The sequence below is a fragment of the Brachypodium distachyon genome, chromosome 1 (genome assembly GCF_000005505.3).
Source record: "Brachypodium distachyon strain Bd21 chromosome 1, Brachypodium_distachyon_v3.0, whole genome shotgun sequence".
In the NCBI taxonomy this organism is placed as follows: domain Eukaryota; kingdom Viridiplantae; phylum Streptophyta; class Magnoliopsida; order Poales; family Poaceae; genus Brachypodium; species Brachypodium distachyon.
In genome coordinates this window covers 63665305-63678304 of record NC_016131.3, presented here as the reverse complement: position 1 = coordinate 63678304, position 13000 = coordinate 63665305, and the positions used below count along the sequence as shown (strand labels likewise).

General features: G+C 44.9%; 2 protein-coding genes across 2 annotated transcripts; one reads left to right on the top strand and one right to left on the bottom strand.

Annotated features, from left to right (window-relative positions):
* Positions 1-3367: 3367 nt before the first annotated feature.
* On the top strand, positions 3368-6419 carry LOC100827411 (probable NADH dehydrogenase [ubiquinone] 1 alpha subcomplex subunit 5, mitochondrial). The gene is made up of 2 exons (XM_003558012.4): positions 3368-3796; positions 5967-6419. Exons 1-2 carry the CDS (start codon positions 3460-3462, stop codon positions 6149-6151), a joined length of 522 nt encoding a protein of 173 aa, XP_003558060.1. The 5' UTR covers positions 3368-3459; the 3' UTR covers positions 6152-6419.
* A 1499-nt stretch (positions 6420-7918) lies between these two features.
* LOC100821780 (AP2-like ethylene-responsive transcription factor AIL5) lies at positions 7919-12750 on the bottom strand. The gene is made up of 8 exons (XM_003561639.4): positions 12254-12750; positions 12030-12112; positions 10257-10265; positions 10076-10164; positions 9620-9693; positions 9502-9552; positions 9334-9410; positions 7919-8690 (listed from the first exon to the last, which is right to left on the bottom strand). Exons 1-8 carry the CDS (start codon positions 12631-12633, stop codon positions 8260-8262), a joined length of 1194 nt encoding a protein of 397 aa, XP_003561687.1. The 5' UTR covers positions 12634-12750; the 3' UTR covers positions 7919-8259.
* Positions 12751-13000: the final 250 nt, after the last annotated feature.

Below are 13000 nucleotides of genomic sequence, written 5' to 3'. Positions count from 1 at the left end.
TCTCGTTAGAAATTAAGACACCCCTTTATATATATCTTTGTCGACGTTGTTCGATTTGGTCATGATGATTTCTGTTGCATCCTTTAGTTAGTGAGCAACAGTGGAAGCTTCCTCTCTCTAGTGTACGCACGTCTCTCTGGGTGTAAACAGGGAACTGGCTCAGCTAGCAAAAAAAAGGGACTAGCTACATGCATTCTGAGCTGAAAAGGCATTCTGAGCTGAAAAGGTTAAGGAGTAGTACGTGTCTACCATCCTAATGTAGGTGATTAATTAGGAGCCTATGCCTATCCCAAGCTTTCCTAACGTGTGTTAAAACACGTAGTACATGTATAGGTTGCTAGTAGCTCGGTGCAATGAACAGAAAGATGTAGACGTGTCGAGAGAATAATCCAGGGTGTTGTAGTGACAAAAGCCCATAGAAGCTACGCGAGTAATGGACACTACGCACGCATTCATTCGTGGAGAAGGTATAGCTCATATAATAGGGGATGGGTTGGCATATGTTTTGAGCAGCTGGTGTTCGGTTTGTTGGGAGATATCATGTGGGTGCATGTGCTCGTTGCAACGAGAAACAAAATAAGCTAGCTACCTATAGCTACACGCCTACACCCATGCACGCATGCTCTTATCTCCTCACTGATCTCTCTCTATCTGTCTTAAAAACAAAGCATAAATCAACAATGCATGCATGGGCATATATGGCGCCTACCATATATGCATACGCATATCTGCCGACCACACAACGCATGCAAGCTAAGCTTTCCGCGAAGCCAGCCGGCGATGGATAGAGAGAGAGCTAGCTAGTGTGCGGCGCGTCTCAAATCTCAATAGAGAATTTTTGTGGCCATGTATATGCGTTTTTACAAGACGATCGATGGTGATCGATCCTTGTCTGGCCAACCGCAGCGACGGTGCCCATTAGAATAAGCCGTGCTGCTCTCTTTCTGTAGGTGGTTCGTGGTGACGGTTCGGACATTCGAATATGGAGGCACCACTTACTACGACACCGGCCGGCGCATGAATGCATGATTGCTAGTATTAGCTAGCTGCGCGTATCGGCATACGCATGTTCTCCCAAGATATCCCCCTCCATCATGCATGCATCCCAAGGTGCGAAAACAACAAAGATTGCGGCTATATATGCGGGCACTTATTGCGCTGCGCAGGTGATCGCCAAGCTGAATTCCGTAGAAGAGTCGTCCTAGCCTTCTTCTTCTTCGGCCTGATCCTTTCCGTTGCTCTCCTTTGACCCATCGACGGGGTCCGGGGAGGATGAAAGGGAATAGGCCGGGCAAGGCGATGCGGTCGACGCCGGAGGTGAGCGAGAAGGATTTCCTGGAAGATTCTAGGGTACTGGTGAAGCAAGTGAGGGAGCTGAGGAGGCTGGTGCCTTGCCACCGCGAGCCGTGCGGGATCGGCGAGCTGTTCCAGGATGCGGCGGCCCACATCGAGGACTTGCAGGTGCAGGTGAAGGTGATGAGGATGCTGCTGGACAAGCTCTCGCCCGACTCCGAGGAGTGAACAATTCGTGCATGCGAAGCTCTACAAATCGGTGCTCATGCATGAAAGCAATTGCAGTTTGTCGACTCTCTCTGTCCACGCATGAATCGATTGACAGATGGGACGTACATACTATTTATGATCAAATTCATTTATTTGAATCACCATTATTTGATTCTTGTTTACATTTGCGTGTGCAATACTTATTCGTTATGCTCTTTGATTCATTCATATAATTTCTGGAGGCCATATGTATTGATGTTTTTGTGAGTACCGACGAACCATATATGTATGTTGTGTGTCCATACGTTTTGTTTAGTGGTTGGTATCTGCATATTGCAATTTGCAGGGGATGTGCAATGAATACATTTGGACTTTGCCTTTCTGCAACGTTGTTCTAAAAATCAACACCAACATGCTTTAAATCCTTTTTGGCCTTTTGCTTTCGTCAGTTCTAAGCTGTATCTTTTGGAGTTTGTCTGCCGGGATTATTTTCTCAATATTAACCCTATAGAATCGCTTCCCCTGTAATTATTGAACATGGGACAAAGAAATTCAGTCTTGAAATTCCACGACAGTAGACATTTTGTGAACGTTTGTGGTGGTGGTGTGTGTTTTACACGGTATATACTACTCCCTCCGTTCCTAGATGTATAAGTCCTACCAATTTCCGAGCCAATTAAATTTCTTCAAGTTTGACTAAGTTTATAAAAAAAACTTTTAAGATCTATAATATCAAATAAGTATGCTACGAATATATATTTATTTATTTATTTATTACACTCCATATACTTATGGATGTAACTAATTTGGAGTTGTAGGTGTTGACAGAGTCTTTTTATAAACTTAGGCTCTATTTGGCATTGCGGTGGATTATCATAATCTCGCTTTTTTCACCCGCTTTTCACTGTTTTCTTATTTGGCTAACCAACTTTTTCCCTATTTTTATGTGCATTTTTCAAAGCAGATTATAAAATAAATTCAGCGGAACATAGTTCAGCAACGCCAAACTGAGTCTTAGTCAAATTTAGAAGTTTGACTTATGAAATTTTTAGGATGTTTTATATTTAGGAAAGGATTTACGAGGTGTTTTTTAGAGTAGTGATACCAGGTGTTTAACTTTTTTTTCGAAAGCACCATCTAGAGAACGAATAGTGCCCTGAGTGGTGAGATTGCCAAAGTGGTGAGGACAACAAGCCCAACGCGGAGATGAACTCTCATCCAGGTTGGTTTGGTAGCCTCCTTCGGGATCGTTGTAGGAGGAGAAACCCTAGTTTGCCAGGTCGCCAAAACAAGAAGTCCGTAGGGAGCCGATTCTTTGCGATAGTAGAGTACTACATAAATATGACCTCAGCTGTTTATCATAACTTACATTATTCTTCATAACCTAACTATGCGTGAACTCTCACCAACCAAACATGAAAATAGTTTTTTCCCATAAGTTCCTAAGTGATTGAAAATCTCTTGCAAACTCTCTAATCTGGACTTTTCAATCCTGAATCTCTTGTGTAGCCTATTGAACTCGCGTCTGGGCTTGCAATCCTGTTTCTTCCTGATGTTGCAAAACACACCTTTTTTTTTTTGAGGGGGTCAAAACACACCTCTTATGTAGATCGGACATGAATACACGAATAAGGCTGCCGATTAGGGATTCTTGTCATGGTCCGACGTCTGGCGTTCTTCCCCTCAGGGAAACAAAGGCTCTGATCTCCTGCAAAAAAAAAAAGGCTCTGAGCTCTGTTAGGCCCAGCTTCACAATATTCGATAGGCCCATACAGTAATATGCATTACCCAGGCCGCAGCCCACTCAATAGCCCAGAGCGGCACAGCCCGACACGACGGCCACACCACCATCTCCGTTCTCCAGTTCCCCATCCGTTGTTCCCACACGCACCAGACCAGCTGCCTCACACACTCACGGTCGCACCCGCACCTGACCAGAGAGACGCCGGCGGCGGGATGTTCCTGCGGCGGATCCTGAGCGGCGGGGGAGGCCTGGCCGCCCTGCGCTCGGCGCGGGCGGTGAAGGAGACCACAGGGATCGTGGGGCTCGACGTGGTGCCCCAGGCGCGGGACGTGCTCATCGGGCTCTACACGCGCACGCTCAAGGAGATCGAGGCCGTCCCCAAGGACGAGGGCTACCGCAAGGCCGTCGAGTCCTTCACCCGCCACCGCCTCCAGATCTGCCAGGAGGAGGACGACTGGAAGCGCATCGAGGACCGCGTCGGCTGCGGCCAGGTTGAGGAGCTCATCGAGGAAGCCGAGGACGAGCTCAAGCTCATCGCCAAGATGATCGGTTCGTGCCACATATCTGCCACCGCATCCCCTACCCTCGCCCCCATTGCATAGAGGGCAACTGTTTCCTTTTCTTTGCCTCGCTTTGTTCGTGCTATGTGATATCCTCGTGTGATCTATCGGGATGAATTAGGGCAAACGATGTGTGATTGTGGCTACAGGCTACCCTTCCCTTTGATTCAATTTACTAGTTCTGTTCCTCAAAAAACTTAGTGTTAGTTTCGCGTGATAGACTGATAGACGATTCCACCGAATTAGGGACCATACCAATTGGTGTGATGTTTTACTCCATCAATTGGCACTTGTCAGTGTGTAGTGATTTTGGGATGGGCTATAGCTTATAGCTGATCGCACTGTATGGCTTCTCTTGGATACGAGGGAATGCTTGTGTGGGGTGGCCTGCTACCCATGCCTTGTGAGCAATGCCCAGACCGTTGTTTACTTAGTACAAACGATTAGGATTTCTTGAGAGTAAGTAACTGCTTGCTGTTTAAGCACTAGTGGATTGATAACATTTGTCAACAGAGCTGTGTCAAATTGATTGATGTCCATCCCCAGCATTGGTTTATGTAAACCTGATTGTTTACTGATCACGAATCCAGTTCAGTTGTACATGAGGAAATTCTCATTTCTGTTACATGTGTCCTCCTGTTAGGAACAGTGCATTGGAGTTATGTATTTATTTTCACGAATTCAGAGTAAAATGTATCTCTGTCATTTTACATTTATATAACTTGGAAAAAATATGATTAGTTTATAGCCTGGTTTTGTTTAGTGCATACTACGTTCAGTTGAGTTTGGAATATGGACATATGGTTATGTTGCTGGATCATGTTAGGTATAATGAGGATAGCACCTGAGTGTGTGAGTGCGATACCTGAATGTGCCCAGACGTGTGAGGATAGCACCCAAGTGTATGAGGGTGGTGTCCGAATATGTAAGGATAGGTACCCGAAAGTATGAGGGTAGTACCCAGATTATTGTCTGTTAGGGCCTTAGGGGTGTTTGTGGATCCTCACACATGTGGAAAGTATGAGGGTAGTACCCAGCTTATAGTGTGTGTATGTGTGTTTAGGGTGTTTGTGGATCCTCACACATCTGGGCACATTTGGGCATCACCCTCACACACTTGGGTGCTACCTCATTACCCCTAACAGATCCATGGTGGACTTTGTGGCCTGCTGTATGTATCTGCGCTCCCTTGTTTCAAGTAGTGAAAATAAGACACCTAATGCTCAACATTCATAAATCATATGTAAAAGGTCTAAATAACCTAGTTACTGTGCTGCTAATTGGGGAATAGTTGTTCTGCCTTCCATTGAACTTACATCGTGGGCTCTTGCTACAAGTAAGTCCATCTTTAGCAGTCTCGTTCCGCTGTTGATTTCATTCGCAAGTGAGATAGGCTGATTAAAAATGTTGTGAAGCTCTTCATGGCAGCAGATTTTCTTAGGTGTGAGTTACCTTATCTGAAGTTGGGAATTCCTATCAATACAGATGTTTGTTTATTTTGTACCATTTCGTTTTCTAGATGGGAGTGATCAGCTCACATGCCTGAAGAAAATATATTTTGAGAAAACTAGACAAAAGTGCAAGTGTTGATAAGCATATTTCATGTTATGCTACTCCGTATTTGATGTTTATCGCAAACATCATATCTGGGAATCTTTAATCTGTCAGCCTGTCACCATATATGCTTTGTGCGTAAAAATGTACTCCCTCCGATCCTAAATTGTTGTCGTTGTTTTAGTACAATTTTGAACTAAAACAACGACAAAAAATTAGGGTCAGAGGGAGTAGAAAATTAGCTGTTTCCTTTGGTGATAAAATGAAATACAATTTGTTAAATGCAAAAGCTGAAGCATTTTATTTTTAGATGGTTACTGTAACACTGGATAGACTTCACTGATGTACTTATCATCTTTTTTTTCTTTCGAAAAGGAGCTGAAAACCCCGGCCTCTGCATCAAAATGATGCACACATCCACATATACTTATCATCCATTCCTTTTTTATTAAGATTGTGGTCTGCGCGTTATGTCTGCTCTTCTGCTTTGTATTGTGAGATGCTTTGCGCTCTTATCTTCAGTGTGTGAACCTCCATGTGTTATTAATTGACACAAGCTTCCAGTTTCAGCTCTGTTTTAATTAATCGTTTGTAATGCATGGCAGAATGGGATCCATGGGGTGTCCCTGATGACTATGAATGCGAGGTGATAGAAGATGACACACCGATTCCCAAACATGTTCCACAGCACCGGCCTGTTGCACTTCCTGAGGAGTTCTTCAAGACATTAGATGCCGTCAAATCAGACCCAGCTCTGCAGGGCGATTCTCCTCCTCAAGTGAAGGCATAGAAACATGAACTCTTCAGCATGCGTTATTTGCACCTTTTGCATTGCGTAGTCGAGGCTAGTTTCATGTGTCCTTCGCCAGCAATATGCTTGTTGTGCCAAGCAGAATAAATTGTGTCTCTGAATGCAGTGCTTCAGCGCAGTAAAATTTGTCTAAATACTTAACACTGTGATCACTGTTTATTTTTCTTAATATAAATTGATGTTGACGAAAGATCCAATGCACAATTTCATGTACTATGTAATCCTGCACTTTGCTTAGTGCCTTCAACTTACAGATGTACTGCAGTTGCTTAAACATTTTAAAATACCTTTTTGTATCTTCACTATTAAAAAGGAGTTGGTGATCGGTCCACAAAATCTAGAGTAAATATCAAGAAACCCCTATAATTAGGACGTTGGTATTAGAAAACCGCAACTATTGAAATTTTATATCACATAATCATAACTATATTGCTAATCGATTAAGAGAAACCCAAACTTTGGTACTCCGTACTCAAGTAGATTGACAGTAGATCCGGCATGTGGGGCCCACATATCAGGCTCTAACAGTTAAATAACCATGGTTTATTGGAGTCATTGTCCAACCTTCACACTTATGAGATGCGTCCATATAAGATAACATCAACACTCCACAAAAAATAGAATGTTCTAACCATCTAGGCCACGAGGAATCAAAAGACTCGCTACTAGTCCGAGAAAAAAACTAGTTCGCTCAAGCAGTATCATAGATATCTGGAACAATTAAACTCCCTGTTTTTGACATATTCACACATCTTACATTATACAAATACTAATGGATATTTTATTTCATGTAATTTCAGACGTCGTTCATGTTCCATTTGTGTCCGTTCCCATATTTTATCGTTAAAATTTGACGGGCGTGTCAATAAGTGCCATCGTGATCTAGGTAGCTACGTGTGCAGGCTAATTGAGTTGCCGAGACAGTCTTGCTCTATGTAACCAAACATCCAAACCTTCTTTGGTTCATGCAAAATTACCTAATACGGAGTACATGTGCTACCCTGCTGCTATACTAAATGCTGCATTTGCCTGATGAGTGACCATTGTTGTTGATCCACCCGGCAATGCCCTGTTGCGGCTCGAAGGCGGCAGTTCGGACGAGACGCCATCAGACACGACGTTGCTACATGTGAGTATGTGACCAGATCAAAGAGCCGTGCCTGGCAAATCTGGCAGAAGGAACTCAATCTCAATCTCAATCGCCTCGCCTGAAACTCTGCGAGACTGCAAGGGAGCAGCAGATACACGCACACAGAAAAAGATGTTGGACAGTAGGACTGTAAGGACATCCGCAGTCTTTAGAGGCAATTTTGTCTCTAAGCTGGGACCAACTCATTGCCTCCACACGTATCACCTTCTGCTGCAATGATTAAATTTTTTCTCACCTCTAAGCTGGGTCCCGGCTTATATAAAAAAACTCATTTTCACCGTTAACAACTAGTACTCGCATCTCCAAACATGATATGCTATTTTAGTCTTTAGAGATTGCCTCTAGATGAAAAGGTAGTTTTTAACTTCATTTCTTAGAGGCAACCTCCAAGCCTTAAAGGTGGTTATAGAGGTAGGTATTTTAAAGAGTGTGGATACTCTAAGAGGTGATGGAACACCGCACGGCAGGAGGAAAACATGAACTACTTCATTTAAAGACACAGTGTTGAACAGAACCACCGCAACCCATCTACCACTATTGTTCAAAAGAACCCATTGACCAACAACTGAGCATGTCGTTCTGAAGAACACCAGGAATTTCATTTCATTGTCGTTGGAAGGACCCGCTTCACACATGCAGCAGCCAACACTTCCAGCCACTACTGCCCTTCGGCCTATCCCTATCACGCTATCGCTTATCAGAAGCAGCATCTAGTCAAGTTCACCAGCTGTCTTAGTCTTTACCTTACACATATATAAAGAGCACAGAACCAAACGGCAAGGCTATACCCTATGTTCAGCTAGTTAATTCCACACTAGCAACAGCAAAAGATCACATCCCAGTTACGGAGTTACCCAACCAAAACATCACTGCACTTCCTCGCATGGCATATCTAAAGACACAGGCTATTCAGGATCCACAGGCTATGTATATGCGGTTAGTTTGCGGCATAGTTAGCCAGTTGAAGGAGACCACCGGCCACTTCCATCTTGCTGTCGAGCTGCACCTTCTGCTCCACGTCGCCGAAGGGCCAGCTGGGCTCTCCAAAGCTGTAGCCCGCTGGCACTGGAAGAGCTTGTAGCGGCTCACATGGAGGGAGCGGCAGGAGGCTGTGGAAGAGATGAGACTGCAAGTTGTTGCTCGGCTGCTGCGAGAACGGAGGAGCGGAGACGGGAGCGATCTGGCCTTGTGCTTCTGGTGCTGCTGGCTTGTGGCTCTCCAGCCGCGTTCTGGGTACATTGATCGGAAGGTCCATGCGGGCGATCGCCTCAAGGTTGTACCGGCTGGACTCGAAGTTGGTCACGGCGTTCTCGCCCCTGAACTTCAGCGCTGCAATGTCGTACGCCTCCGCCGCTTCTTCTTGGGTTGCTGAAAGGAGCAGTTTGATTAGTCCAATTGAGATGAATCAATCAATCAATAGTATGCATCACAGAATAGTAGAGTCCAAGAATTGAACCGTTTTGCTATTTCTCAGGCGACTGAGAAATAACTATTTCTTAGTCGATGACAACAACCTTTTGATTCAACTTATTGAGATTCGTGTAAGATTAATGTAGGTCCGATGGATAAGAAAATATTGATTGGATGGCTACGATTGTTGACTGAGAAATAACTATGTCTTAGGCGACTGAGAAATAGACACTCCTAGAATTGAATAAGTTTGCAAAAATCATATCAGTGAAAGAGCTGCATTATGCAACAACAGAATGACTTTCAGAGTTATCTACACAACTGCAAAATATCTAACCATGTTAATAACAAAGCACTCAATGTTAACATTTTTTATTAACTAATACAAAGAGAATATTTGGAGAGAAAAGACTTATATTTCGACACAATTCCATCTCTTGGTAGTGAGAAGCACTAGCGTATTATACTGTCTATTCCAGGAAAAATGGTTACTATGACCACAGATCCCATTCCTAAGCATCTTACTAAGTTCTGATATGTACTCGTTCGGGATTTTCTTTTCATGAACATATATTACTAGTTCACAACTACGGGATCTTACCAAAAGTCCCCAGATACAAGTCCTTGTTGCCTGCAACACGACCAATTCGCGCCTGCCAGCGTCCATGGTGGTGGTGCCTGACAAAAATATCAGGGATTAAGTTGAGCAGATTGTCACCGACGCTGAATATTATCGATCAACTGATGGGTTCATATAGTAAAAAATTACCTTGTGACACCTCTGTACATAGATGCCCCTCTAGAAAAGCCACTGCTCTTCCTGCAGATTTACATAGTAGTAAGCACATGTATAATGCTTGACCTCATTACGGATTATAAACACAAACCTCCTCAGTGAAGCTACAAGATCATGCCTGCTCATGCTTTGCATCTCCTTGATCTCTCTGATGTAGCTTTCTTTCTAAAAAGCGAAGAAAATCAATAATTACATCATAATACATGAACAAATATGTATACATCCTAAAAATAAAGACACGAATACACATGAAACTGTATACAAGGGTAAACACACATGGGTGAGTTCACAACCAGAGAAAACGAATTTAATAGCACAGTGGAAGCCGACAAAAAAATATCCAACTTCGGCCAACGGACTTAAGAAACTTTATGTATGACTTTCAAACAGTACCACATCATGAGTTCAGAGATGTTATAGGACAAGATGAAAGATTTCAAAGCAAGTCGGGAAAAGAGTACATTTATGTTTCATACCTCTTAGGAAGCTTAATATTTGCAATATGTAGAGTGACCTATGTAGGGAGTCAGGAAAGGATGACACTTACAGGGAAGTTAGTGGTAGCATTAGCACCCCAATATTTCAGAGCGGCAAGATCATATGCCCTAGCTGCCTGATCTTCCTTTTCATAGCCACCTGTACAGTACCACACATCTCTTTTAAGTTTCCAGTTAAAAGTATGCTAAAAAGCACACCTATACAAAAAAGCAGGAGGTAATTGTTCATACCCAAGTAAACTGAAGAAAGTTCCCACATAGTCAGGCAGGATAGGGAGCATCAAAAGAGTAGATATTAGAAGCCAGGTTAGTTCCAACCAATAAAGAACTGAAAAACATAAATAATTGTATAGAGAAAACATGTATAAGTATAACTCAGTTGCATGATTTTCGCACAGAAAAACCATGATGGAGCTTAGCACCTAACTGAGCTAACTATTTATAACGCTACGCTCTCATGTTGCCTACTTGCCTTCCATCCACACGTTGAGCTTAGGGTCTATAACTGAGTAAAATATTCACTAAGTCAACCAAAACCATCGTAAGTCCACTGTCCATCGTAAGGCTGCATTGGTCAATACCAACACTGAAATACATGTGCACTAATACATCAAGGTATGAATAAAACCTTAAGAACATGTCGATGCAAAGAAAAACTACTCTTCCGACATTACGATAGTGGTAATACAGTAAGGTATGCTCTTCACACAAATATCTCAATTGGTCAATAGCAACATTGAAAACATGTTCATGCAAAGACAAAACTACTCTTTTGACATCACGGCAATAGTAATACACCAAGGCATACTACTTCGCACAAATATGTATAGCAGTGGCTGTTCATGAAGGATGCTCTAGCTCTGATCATAACCAAAAAAGCATGATTGTGGCAAGAAGAATCAATAGGGGAATTCGTCTATTGGACCTTTTGTTACTGCATTATTCGTTATTCTATTTTACTTGATATAGCAAACAACTGGACCGTTTATTAACTGATATAGCAACGTACATTGACAAATACGAACACACAACGTCTGCAAGGACCAACGTTAAGCACATCACACATCCTCTGATCATGCTATTGCATGCTTTCCTACCATAAATGTAGTAATCGAACTGTGTCAACAACAAGTGAATCGTGCGGCTAGCAATCTGGCATCCTGCTGCGTGCAGAGTGCAGGTGGCCAAATATGGAAATGCAGCGACATATATACACCCGAAATGCAGTCTGTGCCGATCGCCCATCGTCTGATAAAACCTTCGACGACTACACAGACACGTACGACAAAACTCTCCTGGTCATCAACAAGGAGCAGAACGTCGAAAAAATAGTAACGGGAAGAAAAAAAAGAGGTGATCCCAGAACCACTTTTGGGCGTTTACTGCTAGCTTAGCTGTGTCCTGCATTTCTGGCTTTGCGAAAGTGGTCAGACATGCATGGCCGTTTCAAAATTCGAAACTCTCTCCACCGATCCAAGAAGCAGATGAAAAAATAAAGCAAAGGAAGACTTGCAGTAGAAGAAGAAAGAAACTGACCAAACTAAACACCTCTGGTGTGCATGAACTAGAAAACAAAACTGAAAAAGAGAGAAGAAAAACTGCATGCGCTGCACTGGCAAGCTGGCATATACTCTACTCTACCAACCGTCCTATCCTACCCAGGTCAGTAATCAAAACGTCAAATAGGAAAATTAAGCCTGTAATTAAATTATTTCGCTGCTCTCTCTCTCTCTCTCTCAAGTAAAATACCCCAAGAAAGAAGGGAGGCGGTCAAAGAGGTGGCCCACCAGGGCCTCTGCAGAGAATCCGGGAACCGGGGCGAGTAGTCTCATCATCATAAACGGAGATGCATGCCACCTCACGCACGCATCGATCTCCGAGGCGGTCGAAGAGAAAAAACAAAGATCCGGTCACGTCGAGGAGAAATCACACCCTCCCTTGTAATCGCTAACCGTGGATGCATAGATCAACGGGCAAGCATGTTGGAGACCGGGGGTTTGTTACCTTGGCGTCCCTTGCGCTTCTGGCCTTCTCTCCGGCACGTGTTGTCCCACAGGTGCGCCTCGTACCGCCCGGTCCACCTGTGCCTGCGCCACACGTGCGGCCCGGCGGGCGATTAATTAGCGGCTAACAGGATTTAACGCGCAGATTGCTAATCCAGTTACGAATCAATCACACTACTGCTTAGTCCTTAACCACGCACACTGATCACAACGCTAAGCACGTACCTTGTCACCCCGCGGTAGCACGACGTCCGCTGGGTCATGATGCTCGGCACCAGCGGCATCGCCGGCGCCCGCGCCGGCGCGGAGGAGCTTCCGCCGACGGGCGCGAGGATCGCCGTTGTCACCCGGGGGGAGGTCGGCGCCGCGATGGTGATCGCATCTGGGGTAGAGCTGTTGCTGCCGCTGCCGTAGCCATGGCCGAGGCAGGCGGACGGCGCCAGGGGAAGACGGGTCGGGTCGGCGGCGAGTGGAGGCGGGGCGAAGAAGTCGTCGGCGGAGAAGGAGAAGCCGTCGGAGGGGAAAAGCAGCGCGTCGGACGACATGCCCCCCATGGGCGGCGGGAAGGAGGTGAGCATCATGGCGCCGTTCGTCGGCGGAGGCATCGCCTCGCACGCGAGGAGCGTAGGGCTTTGTGGGGGTTTTCGGTGGAGAAAAGACTACTCGCTACTAGCTACGTGAGGAGGAAGGAGCAAAAGGGGGTCCTCCGGGAAAGAGGGCGGCGCTGGCCGGGACGCGGAAGCGGGGGCGGAGGAAAGGAGGCGGGGTGTATTTATAGGCCGAGCGGCCCGGTGATAATGACGGTCGCGGCACATATCCTGATCTGGTGCTACGGTCTTCTCTTCCGCTTGAGGCGAAGCGAAAGCGTGGGGACCGTGGAAACGGAATGGGAATGGAAGGAGAGGAGGACCGGATTGTAGCCGGTGCGCGTGTGCTGTGCTCTTTTGTCCCTATTTGCAGCCCGTCTTTTGT

Excerpts from the sequence above, each read along its gene's own strand:
- LOC100827411 (XM_003558012.4), top strand. The coding sequence starts at position 3,460 with ATGTTCCTGCGGCGGATCCTGAGCGGCGGGGGAGGCCTGGCCGCCCTG. Across the intron at positions 3,797-5,966 it reads GCTCATCGCCAAGATGATCG|AATGGGATCCATGGGGTGTC; the intron begins GTTCGTGCCACA and ends AATGCATGGCAG.
- LOC100821780 (XM_003561639.4), bottom strand. The coding sequence starts at position 12,633 with ATGCCTCCGCCGACGAACGGCGCCATGATGCTCACCTCCTTCCCGCCG. Across the intron at positions 9,694-10,075 it reads ATGCTACCACTAACTTCCCT|AAAGAAAGCTACATCAGAGA; the intron begins GTAAGTGTCATC and ends TTCGCTTTTTAG. Across the intron at positions 8,691-9,333 it reads CTTGTATCTGGGGACTTTTG|CAACCCAAGAAGAAGCGGCG; the intron begins GTAAGATCCCGT and ends TGCTCCTTTCAG.